General features: G+C 36.3%; 1 protein-coding gene and 1 long non-coding RNA gene across 2 annotated transcripts in view; one reads left to right on the top strand and one right to left on the bottom strand.

Moving 5' to 3' along the window:
* Positions 1-14,197, top strand: part of macf1b (microtubule actin crosslinking factor 1b) — a 43,619-nt gene extending 29,422 nt beyond the window's left edge. Inside the window, exons 28-40 of the mRNA XM_088929327.1 lie at positions 152-277; positions 370-513; positions 610-798; positions 1,371-1,485; positions 2,946-3,112; positions 3,639-3,801; positions 4,166-4,320; positions 7,957-8,031; positions 8,813-8,930; positions 9,629-9,807; positions 10,418-10,538; positions 11,112-11,159; positions 11,541-14,197. Coding sequence (XP_088785453.1) covers positions 152-277; positions 370-513; positions 610-798; positions 1,371-1,485; positions 2,946-3,112; positions 3,639-3,801; positions 4,166-4,320; positions 7,957-8,031; positions 8,813-8,930; positions 9,629-9,807; positions 10,418-10,538; positions 11,112-11,159; positions 11,541-11,566 — 1,626 coding nt within the window. The 3' untranslated portion in view covers positions 11,567-14,197. The remainder of the gene's footprint in view (positions 1-151; positions 278-369; positions 514-609; positions 799-1,370; positions 1,486-2,945; positions 3,113-3,638; positions 3,802-4,165; positions 4,321-7,956; positions 8,032-8,812; positions 8,931-9,628; positions 9,808-10,417; positions 10,539-11,111; positions 11,160-11,540) is intronic.
* Positions 10,059-16,846, bottom strand: LOC148822921 (uncharacterized). The gene is made up of 4 exons (XR_016093851.1): positions 16,751-16,846; positions 15,210-15,341; positions 12,919-13,032; positions 10,059-11,652 (listed from the first exon to the last, which is right to left on the bottom strand). It is a non-coding gene; the product is annotated as an uncharacterized LOC148822921 (long non-coding RNA).
* Between the last annotated feature and the right edge of the window lie 649 nt (positions 16,847-17,495).

Raw genomic sequence — 17,495 nt, forward strand, 5'->3', positions numbered from 1 at the left:
ATCACGTAACTACAGCACAGGTGTTTTTCCTATTCCACTACAAAAGAATGCAGAATAGATTAAAAGTAACATTCTGGTTTCTTTTTTATCAGTGATATTGGAATAAATGTGTCTGTGAATTGAGCTCAGATTTTCTCTCTCAATCTGGCAGGCAGAGGAATTTGACTCTTTGGTCCATGTGTTTCTGGAGCGTCTCTCAGAAGTGGAGAGGTCCCTGAAGTACACTGTTATTCCAGAGGAGGAGACTGCTGTACTGGAGCTTCATAAACAGCACCAGGTGGGAATCCTGACATTCTGTCTTGACTAATGGTGCGAAACAAAAATATGTTGATTAACCAATCAGTGTGGGAATTCTGCTGACTTATGCAGGAAGCAAAGAAGTCCCTGCATGGCCAAGAGATGGAACTGGATTGCATCAAATCCCTCGCAGAAGAGATATTGTCGTCCTGCCATCCAGACTCTATCATAACCATCAAGTCATGGATCAGTGTCACTAACACCCGCTTTGAGGAGGTGAGCTTCATTAGGACAGAATAGGAACTTCTTTAATGTCTCATGTCATCAGTACCCTCTCCATTGACCTCCCATGACGGTTCTGCTTTGCTCCAGGTCCAAGCCTGGGCGCTGCAACAAGAAGAACGTCTCAAAGTCAGTCTGTCCACTCTGGAGGCTGAGAGGGAGGAGGTGCAGAGGCTTCTAGACTGGATTTCAGCAGCAGAGGAGTCTCTTACCTTGAGGGACCAGGAGCCTCTTCCAGAGAGTATTGAGCAGGCTGAGGAGCTCATTACACAACACATGGTACTGATTGGATTGCGCATTTCATTTGACAATTTTGCATTTGTTTGCTTGAAAAGACTATAGAGAATATGATAGAGCGATGCCAAAACAAAGGATGCAGTTGCATTAAATGGTCACCAGATGGTGGAATGAAGTCAGGTTTTCAGCTGCAGATCTGGAGCAGGCAATACCTGCATATCCACTGTAGGTGGGATCAGTAATGCAGAACAGCTGGGCAAGGGAAGCTTCACTTTATAAGCACAGAGTCTGACACAGTTTGGTAGAGTTGGATAGGTCAGCACACTATAATGGTAGCTCTTTGGTGTTTTAATCATGTTAGAATCAGATGTCTGTGGAACTTGTTTTTTAGAATAAGAGAAACATGAGGAGCTTCAAATATGTGAATATTACACATGACAGAAGTGTATGGGAATTGATAAAAACCTGTAGAAGGATTAACTGAGTCTTTAATGTCTCTCAGTTTAAAACTGACTTAAAACAATATTGTCCTCATTGAAATTAAGATGGGTATTATTGAGTGTAATACATCTGCTCACAGGCATCATTTTATTATTTTGTCCATATTGTTGCAGGTCTTTATGGATGAGCTGAATCGAAAGTTGCCAGATGTTGAGAATATCAATAAATTCAGCAAACATAAATTTATTCCCAAACCACAAACAACTTCATCTCGAAAAACATCAACTAGTAAGTCAATTTATTTTCTTTTAAACATACTATATAAACAGTCTCTGAAGGAAACAGTTTTCAAATAAAATTTTGCATTCCTACTAAAGACAGTAAATTCAAAAGACAGATGGTTCTCAATTGTATTTTGTCACCCTTTCTATTTATCATCTGCAAAATACATAATTCGCTAATTATACCAGAATCTAAATCACTGATATAGATCCAGAAATGAAATCCCTGAGGCACACTACTGCCCAATTAGAATTTGTCCCCCTTAACTGATGCCTGTTAATTAACATATCCACGTGTCTGTCTTTGTCATTATTTTTAACACGTTTTTAACGTCATTATCAAAATTGTAGTGTTACACGGGACAAAATCACTGCCTAAAATAGATAGTACACAAATAGCAAGCCACTAAACAAGTGAGAGATTTGTTTAACCTGGTAGATGCCATAAATGAAAAACAAACATTCACACAAATATAAGCTAACATTAACTTATCTATAACATCTAATCGAGCTCTTCAGTGCTTAAATTACCTGGAAGTGTTCTGTTTGTCTGATCTTCAATGGAAGAATTCTCTTACTGTTTCCTTTCCTGTCTTTCTCTTCTCTATAAATCTCTAATCTGTTTCCTGACTTGATTTATCCTGCCATTGTGAGTCTCTCAAGGACAAGATAAAAGACATATTAGCATAAGCTACATAAAATACTATGTACTATGTACTATGAGGTGAAATGAAGCATTTGATTTTCCACTGATACCAATCTAAGGACCATACAGCTAAAATAGGGTGCACGTGCTGTGCCTGACTGCCTTTGTCTGGGGAACCACTCAACTTGTTGAACTGGAACTTAGCAGATTTCATCAACAAACAGATCTGGTCCTCACAACAATTTTTCTCTCCACACCTTCTCTTGTTCTCATAGAAAAGTCATGATGTCATGCAAATATTAATATTAATACATTTTCAGTCCTAACAGCAAGTCGTAAAATGCACAGAAATAGTTAAAAAGCATAAGACAACTGCAGTACAAAAGTAGAACACAGAGCAATATGATCTACTCTCATTCCAAGAAGAATGTGCAAATTTCCTGGACAGACAGTGTCTGGTACATTGCATAAGCAAGCATGCTGGGTTTCTGTGCTACAGTATGTGGTTTCTCCAGACTATATTAGCTAAGGTATGCTTACATACCTATTGGAATTCAAAACAAAAAATGCATTGATTAACTGAGCTGGCTTTTCTCCCTCATTGTTATTCTTAAACACATCTACTGGATAGTCATTCAGTACTTTCTTGTCCTTTCCAGTAACCCTGCAGCATCTTCCTATGGTAAATAACCACTAGTCATACATAAAACAGAACACTGGAAGGCAGTTCCAGGCTGTGTTTGGTTACTAGTCTGGCCAGAAACTTTGTTGAGATTGCAAAAGATTGTAGATCTTTTTATTTTTGTCTATTTGTCCTCCAGAGCGAAGGAGTGCTGCGAAGACCCAACCCACAGCATCAATCCCTCTCGAGAATCTGGAGCCACAGACCCCTCAGCTCAGTCAGTTAGTTAGCAGGTGGCAAAAACTGTGGCTCTTGGCTGTAAATAGGCAAGGCCGGCTTCAGGAGCACCTGCAAAGACTCCGAGAGGTACTGCAAACATATTGCTTAAAAAAAAAACAACCTGCCTGAAGTTTTGGATGTCTTGTAATACCAGGAGCTACATCCTGTGCAATACTCAACCAAGCTTCCACCCAGAGGCAGAAGTGTGCTTGTTAACTGTTTCGAATCCCCCTATCTAGTGCTGATTTAGCATTAATCTATATTTCACTGTGCTAAGAAACAGGAGACAGTTTCATATAAACTTAAGATTTTGTCCAAGACTTAACATTTTGTAATTAAGGCAAAAGCAAACATTGAATTTTGCACTTACTGTCTTCTTACGTAAGAGGATTACATGAGAAGTATTTGAATTATCTTAGTTTCCTAGTAGTGCTTTTCACTTAACAGCCTCCTGCAGCTCTGATTTTAATGAAATATAATTTTGTGATTCATAACATGAACATGATTAATACTTCAAAACGTTTGGGTGTTTTGGTGTTATTTGAACCTACCAAGCACGTGAAGCACTACTTTGCCACTTTTTATATCTCAGTCTTTTTTTCTATGCTGGCAGATGGAGGAATTTGCCAACTTTGACTTTAGTCTCTGGCGCAAGAGGTACATGCAGTGGATTAGCCATTTAAAGTCCAGAATCCTGGATATCTTCCGCAGCATTGACAGAGACCAGGACGGCAGAATTAGCCAAAGGGAGTTCATTGACAATGTCCTGGCATCAAGTAAGCTCTGTTCACCTACTTCTATGAATCATATCTCAGAATTATTGCATCAGGAAATTGATCTGCATTTCTACATGTCTGAAGAGATTCTTTGAAAGAGAAAAAAGAGAAGTGTAGTGGCTTTGTTCTTTGTGCATATAAGAGTGTTAATGAACATATGCTGTAAGTTTAATTATATATCAAATTTTGTACTTCAAGCCTGTTTTGTGGTAGTAAAACGGGTTTATGATTTTAAACTACATGCTATTCATTACACTGTATGCTGCCCTTTATATGCTGTTTGCTTATCATGTCTGACCTGTTTTGTATTTTGTACAATTTCATCTTGTCAATATAAAGAAAGCATTTTGCCTTTTTTTTGCAGAATTCCCCACCAATTCATTAGAAATGACTGCCGTAGCCAATATCTTTGATATCAATGGAGATGGGTTTATTGATTATTATGAGTTTGTGAGCGCTCTGCATCCTAGCAGAGACCCTTTCAGAAGAGGCGCTGATGCTGATCAGATCAATGAAGAGGTAAGACTGGGGAAGGCACAGGCTTTGGAGCCAGATTGCTTGCAGGATGCTCCATGTGTCTGTGGAGATTTTGACCTGTCCGTTTAGGATTTATAGCTGTAAATACAGACAGTGTTTACCCTTGAAAAAGTTATTCACCTTTAATAACTCTACTTTGCTGGAATTTGGCAAATTAAAATAATAGTCAGTAGTTACTCTTGGAAGATTCAGTACTACAATGTAAGATGTAGATTATCCAAATGAATAATGCAATATAATAGTGTTACAAATAGGGGTTGTGAAAATAGTGAATATCAGAAGAAGACCAAGGGGATTAGTCAGTAATAAAGATAAATAATGATAACTCCCAAATTGTATTTGTAACTCCCAAAAAGATTTTGCCTACAATATACCCCAGCAGTTGGTATAATTATAAACACCTGAGTACTATTTTCTTTGGCACAGGATTGATTAAATAAATCAGTCACTCTGAGTTAAACAAATATTTATTCATAATGACAATATACACATTAAACTGTGCACAACATAAACATAGAACTGCAAGTTACACTATCTCAAAGGCCTACTGTATATATTTATGAACCTGACAATCCCCAGGTTGCTATCAAGTATTTGAATCCTATAGAATGCCTAACCAGACCAAAAATAAAGATTACCCTGCCTTCTGCACTAACCAGAATACAACCTAGAGTTAAATCTCTCTCTGTATAGATCCAAGTGTTACACAATGAATGGGAAACCTAACTCTCTGTTCTACAAATGTATGCAATAACCAGTAGAGGATGCTTTTAACTCTGGGAATCTCTATACAGGAAATCAGTATTTCCTAAAAACAGCATAATGACTAGTTTTCAAGATTTCAAGATTCAAGATTTCAATATTTCTTTATTTGCCACATACAACAAGTGTATTGGAATGCTTACTCATTCAGCTGTACCCGGTAACATTAGAGAAAGAAAAAATAAAGAAATAAAAAAATGCACAAATGACAAACAGACATGGACAATAAATTCAGACAATAGACATTATAATACAGCCAAGACAGGACGTAGTGCAAACAGTGCAGTACCTTAAAGTGCAGGTGCTAATTTGAGCTGTTTAAGATGTGGACTGCTTGGGGGAAGAAACTGTTTTTGAATCTATTTGTGAGTGTTCTGATACTGCGATACCTCCTACTAGAACCCAGGGGTGAAAACAGATCGTGGCCAAGGTGAATTGGGTCCCGAAGTATAGCTTGAGCCCAATTGTGGCAGCGGTCGAGATATATCCGGTCGATGGAGGGTAGCTCAGTCCCAGTGATTTTCTGCGCAGACCTCACAACATATAACATACAACACATTGAACATTATTAAGGGACAGGTTCACCGTTCCTAAGGCTGTGACAGGAGATTATCTAGTGCACTGCCAGCTCAATTAAATTCCATAACCTCTCCTATAGGAGGATTGGGAGCTGTTATGATTCTGGCAGGTGTGGGAATTCTGGGATTCTATAGGTCTGTTATTTTAAGGAAGAATGTTTGTATTTTCACAGTGCAGTGAGAAATCAGTAACCAGGTCTGTCTGTGTGACCCACTTTGTATGGCCAACTTGTGATCACTGTCCCTGTTCTTCATCGGGTTCTGTTTCTGTTTGCTTTTTCTTAAGTTTTTCAAATATTCGGCTAATGTGTATGGTCTGTTTATTGTCCTGTAGCATTCCAATTAATGTTGTGTTTGTGTGTGTGTGTCCCAGTGTGTGTGATAATGTTGTTTGATCTGTGTTGACCTTGTTTGACCTTTCTCTTTCTGTGTCCTTCCTGCCTGTTTTTATCCCCTTTTCCTCTTTGTTGATAACCCTTGATTATTAATCCAGAACTTACTGTAATTAACCAAAGTAAACCAGACGATTCCTTTGAGCAATGTGACTCACACCCAGCACAACTAAGAAAACATCTTATTATCTTTCTTTGAAGTTCCAGTGAACTTCAAATGTTGACACTGAGCCAGGTGTTAACCACTGTATCTTGGTTTTTAAAACACCGCAATAACCATAACAGAATAATACAGTTATTCTAAATAAATATGTGTGTATTTGATGCCAGATCTTGATATCATCTTTAAAGGGGTACTGTATGTGATATGGTAATGATTCAACATTAATACACAATACTGGAACTCATTGCTGTGCCTTGTATGGGAAGATAAAGTATCTTTAAACAAAACTTTTGTTAAGAAGTTTTGTTGAGAAAAATTACTGTTAAAAAATAACCAAGCACTATTTATATATAAAGAACACAGATAATTACCAAAATACTAGATTCTTTTAAATCTATACTTTTGCTACAGAATTTAATCAAATCAGTACTGTAGGTTCCTGAAGTATGGTTTCAAATAGGAATTATGCATATTGGTCCTGTGATGTTGTAATCTTTGGAGGCTGATCTATAACAACATAGTCCAAGATAGTCCATATACTGTATGTACTGTATACCAAGACTAAATTGTGTAAATATAAATATAAATAAATATATGTGTAAATATAAAAGGAACAAAAGCTGTTACAATGAAGAAAAACAAGCCTAGAATAGACTATTTGAATATGAATACTGAAACGTAAAAAGCATAATCCAACTCAGTGCTTAGAGATTTGTAAACAATGGTTTGTTCCAACAATCTTCACATCGATGCAATGCATGCAGATTGAATTATTATTATTGAAAAGCATACATTTAGCTTTATCAGATTAGTGTATTGAAACTGGGCTAAAGATTGGTCACTACATCTGAGAAACTGGGTCCGCATTCATATAAAATGGCATAGTGGTGAAAAGAAGAGTTGTGTATTGCCCAGGGCAGGATTCCCATAATACAGTAAGTGTAAAAGGTTGTGAAATAAGTCTAAACATATAACCATATTTACTATATGCAATTGTGAAGATATACAAGATGGGTCATCTAGACCAATATTACATCTTTTTCAGAAGGACTAAGTGAAACACAGTATCAAAAGCTTTAGATAAATCAATACAATAATACATCAAGACAGCTTCACAAGTGCAATTTTTGTTGAACTGTCATTATACCTCTAAAGGCTTCCCATAGTGCATCTATGCCCAAAACATGAATTATACTCTGTACAAGATAAAATGCAATTGCTGTCTATAATAAGAGTTTAACTACTTTTTGACATTTTATTCTGTGCTCCTGGAAAGGCAAATTAATATACTGTAAGTGTGTATGGCCATTCTTTACACGTTGGTTTCTTGTATGATCAGTGGGGAAAACAACTAACATTTTTGCTGAAAATGAGCTGAATTAATTTCAGATTGGTAGCAGCCTCATTGGTTACCTCTACATTGTTAACATAGAAAACAAATATCCAGGCTGACTGAGGTTTGATTGACAGAAAAATATTCATCTTTTGTATCCCAGTGAAGGGGCCCTGACCAAGCACAGGTAAAATTGAATTTTGTATATTGAACTTATGATTTAAATACTAAGAGACACACAACTTTTCTCTTTTGTGACTGCAAGAATGCAATGTTTGGGAGGTTCTATTTTTGCTTTGATTTAATTTTAACCTAAAATCTTTCAAACAGTTTGTCTTCATCCTATTAAAATACAGTAAAATCTGATCACCTCTCTTTTTTGATTCTCAGGTAAGTCGACAGGTCTCTCAGTGTAACTGTGCTAAGAGGTTCCAAGTTGAACAAATCAGTGCCAATCGCTACAGGGTAAGAGAGTTTCCTGAGAACTGCAGTACAGGCTCTGGCTTGCTAGTTCAAACAGACATCAAATTAATTTAACATTATTTTATGGCTCAGTAACATCCTAAAATATTGTCTTATGGCTAGAAACATTTGTCATGCTCTGTGCTCTCCAATGAAACAACAGCTGAACAAACAGTGGTACTTTAAAATGCAGGACCATTGGCCATATGGCACCAACATATAAAATAACATCTAGAGTAGCACCTACAGTACTTAAGACTTGAAAGAATGGAGGTTTAGAACAGTTAAGCTAAAATTATTTCAATCAGGTAATTACAAAGGCTAAAAAAAGGGAAAAAAGCAGAAAATGATGAAGCCCTTCAATATAAGAGGTGGTAACTTTTGAACTTGCAAAAATGCAAATAAACTAGATTTGTAAAGGGAGAAACCATTATGAGCAACCAAATTAGAAAGAATGAAAACATGAAACAGAACGCACAAACTAGGGGAAGTCTCAATGCATGGTTGTTATAGTAGTCTTGGCTGTTGTTTAATGTACAAAGATAGGAGCTCTTTGGTATAAGCTAGTTTTCTCTATCAAGTTTTGAACTGAAACCTGAGGTACATACCTCTCACTTGAAGCTGGAGCTGACCTACAGAAAGGCCGTTCCTACTACTACTTTAAACAGGATGGGTTACAGCTACAGCACATGCCAGTGTTTTATACAGTATGGTATTAAATCACTTTGATGTAGTGTACATGTTCCTGCAGTTTTAAATGAGCTGACCTGTCTGCTTCCTGCAGTTTGGTGATTCTCAGCAGCTGAGGATGGTTCGAATTCTCCGCAGCACCCTTATGGTACGAGTGGGAGGAGGCTGGACAGCACTGGATGAGTTCCTTGTAAAGAATGATCCTTGCAGAGGTGAGGATTAGGTAATAGGTACAACTGTGGAACAGAGGTCTGGAATTGTCATATTTTCTATCTACATGTAATCCATATTGAAAGCTGTTTCGAATCCAGCATTAAAATATAAATCTGTAGCACTGAAAATTTGAAGGTAGGTGATATTTAAAGCTCCATTGGAGGAGGTTTAACCTGACACGCAATGACAATGTCCTGTACCTCAGGTGGATGGAGAAAAAATCTTGGAGCACTATCTTCATGGTTCTGTGCTACTGCGTGTTTCCTAAAAGTGCACTTTTCCAAAGTGCATCCATATACTGTTGGAAGAGATGCAGAGGCTAGTGCAAAAGAGAATATCAACCTGAAACATCAACACAAAAAAGATCACAATTAACACACCACCTAACCCTAACTCCAACATACCATCAAAATGGAAAATTTGTATTTGTTTTTCTTCACCTTAAATAGATTTTACATATTTTTTTTAAATATTGTTTTGTAAATTCTTAATGTGCAGACTTTTTCAGAGCCTATCCTGAAATTTTCCAGAGGCTTGCCTACTTCCAGTATGACACAAATCAGAAGACTGGCAGCTGTCAGTGTACATGTGCACTAGAGGAGAAGCTATTTCATGCATACTCTTCAGCGACAGAAATACAGTACATATACTAAAGATTTAGGCTACTGTATAAGCTGTTGAAATTGTATTTTCACAGTAAAAGGCAGGACAAACCTGAAGATAAAAGAGAAGTATTTATCTTCAGATGCTTTTGGCTCCTCCCCGCTGAGATGTGGGGGAAACCAGTCCTCCAGAGTCTTGTCAGCAAGCCGGTCCAACTCCAGCCTGAGCCTGTACAGCAGTGTTTCTGCTCCCAGCAGCCCCTTGACCAGGAAGGTAAGGTACCATGGCTGGCATGAATACAATGACCTCTACTGAACAAAGTGGGTCAATCTCGGCACAAAAATGCCTGAACCTGCTATTGCTCTCAAACTCAGCAGAACTGCAGCGACATGTCACACTGAAATTTCTTTCTCCATTATCTTTGATCCTTTCTCTGTTAGTGGTTCTCTCTGTTACCGATGCTTGAGGAATAATTCTATTTTACAAGGAAGACCAGAAATACACAGACCAGGGTAGACAACCTTGGCTCTTCCATTTATTTTTTAGAATTTAAGTTTCTCATTTTAGGTGACCTGTAGCAGCAAGATCATTTCACAAGGGATTACATCATGCCTTTAGGATTGTTTATTGAGGAGTTCATTAGGGATTAGTTTTCCCTTACCCTGCCTGTCTGTAGGATGACGAGTTAGGACCCATATAGAGAAAAAAAAGTTAACCAAGCAGTAGAAAAAAATGTAAATGTACCAGTATGTTTAAGCAAATATGCATTGATGCCCTTATCAGTGTTCACAGATAACAGAAGGAAACTATGCAGGTGATATAAAGCAATGTAATGTAATTGGGAAAGTTGTAGGTTTTTTTAAAGTGAGAATTTTCTTTTCAGTCTGTCCTGAGGAGGAGTCTCTCAGGGGACCGGTGCGCTCGACCAAGAAGCTCCATTGCTGCTTTAGGGACTGATCTCCAGTTCGTTGTCACGAGTGACTGCGACCCTCCAGGGCCCTCAGGTACTCTATTAACTCGAAAACAAAAAAAAGAAAGAAAGGGTTTAAAATGTCTTTATTATAAAGAAGATTCGCTGGGATTCCTCAGCAAATAAGTGTTTAATGAGATGCTTGTATTCATAAGCCAATATTATCAAATACAAAAAATACACAACACAAATTAACTGGAAATGCTGAATGTAATGACAAATCTAAGCAGCTCTTTTTTACAGTACTGTCGTTTGGTATTGATCATCCGTCGTAGTGTCTATGCTGAAGCTTTTATTTTGCAAATCAGAAGAAATCCATCTGAAAATAAATGTGCAAAAATATAACAAGTGGTCCAACGCCCATAAAGGACTTTTGTTGCCTTAACAAAAAAGTTAAAGGATCACTGTACCAATTACATTGTTGGAGTGGGAATTTAAGAAAATATGTAATATGAGCAGAACAAGGAAGGTGAATTTGTACTGATTCGTGAACATGATTAATCCAGCACTATAATTCATCCCAGTACTCTTATCTGGCATTGACCTATAACAAGAAAATATAGATACATCTCTTGTGCTATACTCTCTGTGCTTATTTCACGACTAGGTGAGATGCCCCAAGCAGAAGAAGAGAAATCTGGCTGCCCAAGTAAAGGTAATTATGAACATTAACAGAGGAATAGTTGATCAGATTCCAGGTTCAACAGCAAATGCTTCTAAAATGGATATACTGTATTGCATTACAGGATTGCAAAAGCAATCATGCAAACTACAAGCATTTTATTATCTACTGAAAAAATAAGATCAAATAAAAATCATGTAATAAATATAAAGGAGTAAAACTAGTTTGGGAATCTGTGTCAAAGCAGAATCCAATTAGTTTGGTAAGAGCCTTTTATAGTTGGAGAACTGTTTATCAAGATAAGACAAATATGAAAAATAAACTTATTGGTGTGTTTTCCTTTTGGAAAAATGGGTGAATGAGAATGGTGATCTCCTTTTAACATGATCATCATAGTGTCAATTTTCTTCTCAGAAGACAAAGAAAGACTCCCTACGTGATCTTCAGATTCAGACGACATACAACACCAGCCTTCAGGACCTCAAGACTGCAGAGATTCAGTCAAAAACCCAAACAGTGGGGTCCTCTGTGCAAGAAAACAACAGAGAGAACAGAATTGAGTCTCAATAACTAGATGATTCAGCAGACGAGCATTCGAAAGAAGACCCACACTTGGAAGACCCACAACTAGTTTATTGTTACCACATGGAGAGGTTACTCCAGAATGTTCTTCACTCCTTAGGCTACTGATTATTGGACATCTTTCAATTGATACAGATTTTTAAGGTTTCTTTTAGTTGTACACGTCTCTCTATCATTTAATTTAGCAGAAACTGCATATTATCAATTTCTGCCAATTACCTGAGAAGCAGGCAGATTTCTTGGCATGTGAAGCATGAATTTTAGAGGCACGGCTTGATTCAACGTGAAAATGTTTACATTTTTTGTCAAAATTGTATTCAGTTGACTATATTAATGTTTTATAGCCACAGCAAATTGCCATTTGCCCTTCTTTAAATCAGACATGAACATTCTGACTTCAAAATTTTTTTTAAAACTTTTGATCACTAATTTGAGATATCATTAAAGATATCATTAGAGATATCATCGCAACCTAGACCTCACCAAATGTCAGATATTTTGGTATATTGATTATTTCATCTCAGTTGGAGATTTCAAGTTTTTGAATAAGAAAACTCTTATAGTTAAAGTTATGTCTTTAAGTATATTTTATTACTGAATGTGCTGTATCTATTTCCCCTTAGAAATCACTGGTAACACTTATTAAAGAAAAGGAAACACACTCACTTGGGTCTCCTTCTAGAAATGGAGGTCTGCGGATGTTGACATTTCTTAGATACATAGACGTCTATTCTTAAGTGTAATTTCGATCTTTATTTCCATAGTTCATTTCATTTACTCCAACATGGATTTGCTGGAAAGTGTTAAGCGACTAAATTTTGTTTTACACTTTACATCCAAGGGCTTATTCCAGTAACAGAAAGACCTCATTCATTATACAGAATGACGTGACGGGTTCTCCATTCTATCTGTACCAAAAAGCCAGACGATGGAATGCTACAGGTGCAAAATCATTGAACAAGATCATTGAACTTGTTAACTGTATTAAATGTAAGTACTCAGACATAAGTGGGGCATGCTTGAGTTGAATTGTAGCTCTGCCAGTTATTTACATGGCCAGCAGGGCCACTGACAATATGAATTAAATAATGCCACCTAGGACAAGGAAATAAAACATTGTGTACTCTAATCCATCTGGTTGAAAATAGGGGAAAAAATAAGGCAGCAAGGAGGTGCCCCTTACAATAATGATGATAAGGGGTATACTTACACTTGACGAAAATCAGCCCATCAAGATGGCAAATCCAGGTAAAGCCATCAGACATCTCCAACGTTCCCAAAGATCCTCTTTGTTACCAAGTGTCCCAGTGATGGAGAAAACTGTCTGGGATGCCATGCAGTAATGGAAACACAGAGAGATAATGACTTTAGATGTGTAGGATTATACCATGAACATTGTCTTTTTGGGGAGATATAAAATATTATTTTGCATTTTTAGGATTTGTATTTCCATTTTATGTTGTGCAGCAAGTCTCAGATTCACTTGGACAAAAAATGACAGCTCTCTAAAATATTTTCAGGTCATTATTCCTGTGTGAATTATTTCAAACCTTTTAGCTAACAGGCATGTTATTAAATCTAGTGAAAATAGATCCCATTAAAAATCTTATGAATTCATTATTCCCTGTCACTCTTCTTAAATCAAAAAGACCTCTGCTGCTTTATTCTTACTTTCTCAATTTTCTTCTGTAAATAAAACAAAATTTGATTTCTCTTTCATTTGTGGGGGGTTTATACTGCTGGCAGAACCCAACTTTCATTTTACAGAAGGTTAAAATGTACTAACTTTGAGTCTCCTGAACCAGATTCACGTAATCTAGGCAACCTAGTGCAGTAGCTAAAACTTTTAAGATTTAAAAAAAAAGCAGTAAGTGTAGACTTTTTCGCAAGAAAGTATGTATACGTGGACATGTTGATAAAAAAGTTCTTGTTGATCTGCAATTATGAATATCTGGTTTCCATTATGAGCACTGCATGTTTATCTTTAAGATTATTTTTGTTATTTCCAAAAGGGAAGTTGACACCTATAATTTGTGTTCATTTCCAACACGTTGTATAGTTAAAACTGTAAAAAAAATTCAGTGCTGCTAACAGTTAAGGTTAGTGTACATAGGTTCTTTGCAGAATGCAGTGTTGCCAATTAACTCCTGAGACATGTCATATGATAAAAGGTATATAGATTGTAATTATACACATTAACAGAAGGGCAAATTTTCTGTATTTCTGATTAAAACAGACAACATGCTAAAATTAACTGGAAATTTAAAATATAACTTTAGCCTACTATGTAACCACTATGCATCTGATGCCTGTACCATACATGTTAAAAGTGATACATCTCAATTTAGCATTCTAAGACCTATATGTAACCTGCTGTAAATGTAGAATGTTACTAATTACTATATAAAGTGTATTGTATAATACATTGAGCAGTTTTGTAATACAAAAAACAATAAAAATGCCTGATTTTGTTTTCTAGAAAAAAAAAATGCATTTTTTGTAATTTTTCAGTCAATGCTAGCCCTTGCCTCTAAACGTCTAAGACACAAAATGACAGTGAAATTCTTCATAATGAACAGTGAAACTACAAGGAATTGCAGGTGTCACTTTATTTTACAAGTGAGTTGTCAATACCCTGACGTTTCTCAAGAAATGCTTGGATGAGATCCAGGGCCAATAATCTAGAAAAATGAGTGAGACTTGCTAAATGGTGTCTCCATTGGAGACACCAAATGGTGTCAACTTTCTTAAGTTGTGAGCAAGAAAAATCATGTCAGAGCAAGGTATGTGGGATGACATTTTCCTGGAAACTTGTACAGTAGGTGTTAATGATCATGTTAAACCGTAATCTGTTTGAACAGGGGTGTCTATTTAAAAATGCAGCTCTGCCAGTTATTTTAAAAAAAAGGCAGCACCCGAATTGCATGTCTTCATGCAAGACATTTATCTTCTGCCTGACAAGCGACTTGATTTTTAAAGCTGTCAGCTGTCCAACACATATTCAACCATGTACTTAGCAACTGATATTGATATACTGCTTTGCACTCAAGCATTTTAAAAAAACATGTTAATAAAGTAAGATTTAGAAATAGTACTTGGAGAAAAACTAATGTTGGTAGTAATTTACAGCTCTTAGAGCTGATAAAATTAGTTTTAACTGTGTGATTGGGCTTCAAAGGGGAATTTTCCAAACTCCAACATGCTCATAGACCTTGTTTAGAAGAATAGCCATGTGTCACACAGTATGCCCATTTTTTACACCAGCCACATATATGTCAGTGGCTATCAGGTACTGTAACACTAGGTTGTTGCTACAGGAAGCCATTGTTTGCTAAAAATCAAACCGTTTGATTTAAATGAAGGCAAAGGGACCTATTTCATATTTACAGAAAGAGCTGGTCTACATTTCATTACCAAAAAGAATAGTTTCCCTTACTCAAGATAGATCTTACATTATAATAGATAAAAAAAATCCTATTAAACACTGAATTGAAATAAGACCCTCAAGCCTGTCATTTGCAGCATGTGGAGCATCCTAGAAGACTCCCAACATCCAGGTCCCATGAGTGGAAACTGCCATAAAAAATCCAGGAAGAAATGGGTCCTCTCCTGTATGTAAAGTGCTTCAGGATCCTGTGGGATGAAAAGGGAGTGCTTTAGAAATGCAAAGAATTAATACTCTCACTTCAATTGCAGTTATAGAATAGATAATTGCAGCTAAATTATCAGATCACCTGTAAGGCAAGATGATTGTGGGGCACAATCAACAAGAATTTAGAGCAAAATAGAGTAGATCTTGATTAGGAAACTTGTTAGGGGTCTTTCAACAAAATGTGTAGGACACAATGTGTAGTAAACTTTAATTTGATGTTCCATTCTTAAAGTGCAGGCCGTATCGGTATTGAAATAACTGGTTAATGGACGGGAAACAGTAAAAATAAGCATTTTAATGCTTAAATCAGGATAAAGTCTGCAGCAGTGAACCACAGGCATCTGTATTAAGACAGTACTCTTCCTAAATTATATTACTGATCTACCATAGATCTTGTATAGTTAGTTAACATATTAGTTATGTTTGCAGATTATATCAAAATAGGATTAGCAAATATTTTAGTTAGCAAATGAAATTTAAAAATCTTTGTACAAAAATAAAGACTGGGCACATACATAGCAAACAACTTGCAGTACATGGCTGACTTCATATGTAGGCTGCATTTAAAGTGTGGTTTATCACAAGCAGGTAGCCAAAACAAACCATAGATGTAAGATGGGGAAACACTGACCTCAGGAGGATATCTATGAGATTATTTCCATGTTTGTTTGGGCACATCACTTGCATCTTTCAAAAAAGGTGGGTCTCCTTCTAAAGTAACAAAGCACTTTAGGATCATCTGGGATGAAAAACCCAGTGATCTGAAGTAGGTTATTCAAGCAAGACATCCCAAAAATAAACATGAACTGAAACAGTTTTGTACAGAGGCCAAAATACCTCCTAACCGCTCCGCAGGTCAGCGTTTGGTTGAGGTTATTGCCACTAGTTACTAAATATAAGGGTTTGCATACTTTTTCTTACTTTTTGACCTTGATTGTTTAAAACCATTTGTTCAATGAGAATATGGAAATGCAAAATGTTGTATGTGTTGTTTGTTAAATAAGACTGTTTTTATTTATTATTTTGACTTAGATGAAGATCAGATCACATTTTAGGAGCCATTCATGTATAAATCCATATAATTCCACAAACTTTTTCTCACAACTGTATATACTTGTGTTAAGACCATGCAATACAGTAGCAAGGCTATATTTAGAATATTAAATCATTACTGGACCCCTGAAGTAAAAACTTCTTTTCTAACAAAGAGGAGTTTTTTTACAGTATTTCTATGAAGTCATCTTGTACACAAGGAAGTGCCAAACAGCTTGAGAGATAATTGGCCTGTTGGCAATAATAATATTTGCAGACATAATTGGCAGACAAAAGATCTGCTGAGGTCATTCTTCACAAACAGGGAAGCATGTCTAGAGGAGTAACATGCATCTACCTGCCTCAGGTTCCTGTGAATTGAAAAGCTCTTCCACGTTGCTGGACTCTTATATAATCCAGGAAAGCAGTCTCGGAAAACCATCTTATTCTGCAGCTGAAAAAAAAAGTAGAGGCATTAACAATTGGCAAAATATTAGAAATAATTCATGCTTTTGATTGTGAAAAATAAAAAAGGTTAAAATTGACTCATCTGTGTTTATTATAGTCTCTCTTGTTGGACTGTGAAGGATGCATTTACTACTTTAGAAGAGTAATTGGGATCTACAGGCACTTTCAAACCTTGAGAACACTTGATTCTACATGTATTTTTTTATGGGTAAAGATTGTGATTTTAATTTAGGTTTCTGATGTGAGATTTAAATGTGACTGGAAATGTGTGTGACAGCTCCTGATAAATATAACTGGTGTGTAATTCAGGATTACAGCAGATTTCCAGCTGTAGAATTTAAGGGTGGCTACTTTCTATTTCTGATACTTCAGACTTTTCAGAGGTCACACTTTTGTATTTCACTCAAGTTGATGTTGAGAAGGATACTTTGAGTTTTCCCTAAAGTAACTACACTTTTACTCAAGATTAAACCCCTGATAAATGGATCACCATATAAATGAGAATTTATTTTCTATCGATTTACCTGGTTAAATAAAGGATTATAAAATGGGGGGAAAAAAAACATTTTGTGTCAACCATATTGTAAAAAACACATTTTGGTCACATTTATTTGACTAAAAACATTTCATGGTGA

Source organism: Atractosteus spatula, chromosome 12 (genome assembly GCF_055471065.1).
Source record: "Atractosteus spatula isolate fAtrSpa1 chromosome 12, fAtrSpa1.hap1, whole genome shotgun sequence".
Lineage (NCBI taxonomy): Eukaryota > Metazoa > Chordata > Actinopteri > Semionotiformes > Lepisosteidae > Atractosteus > Atractosteus spatula.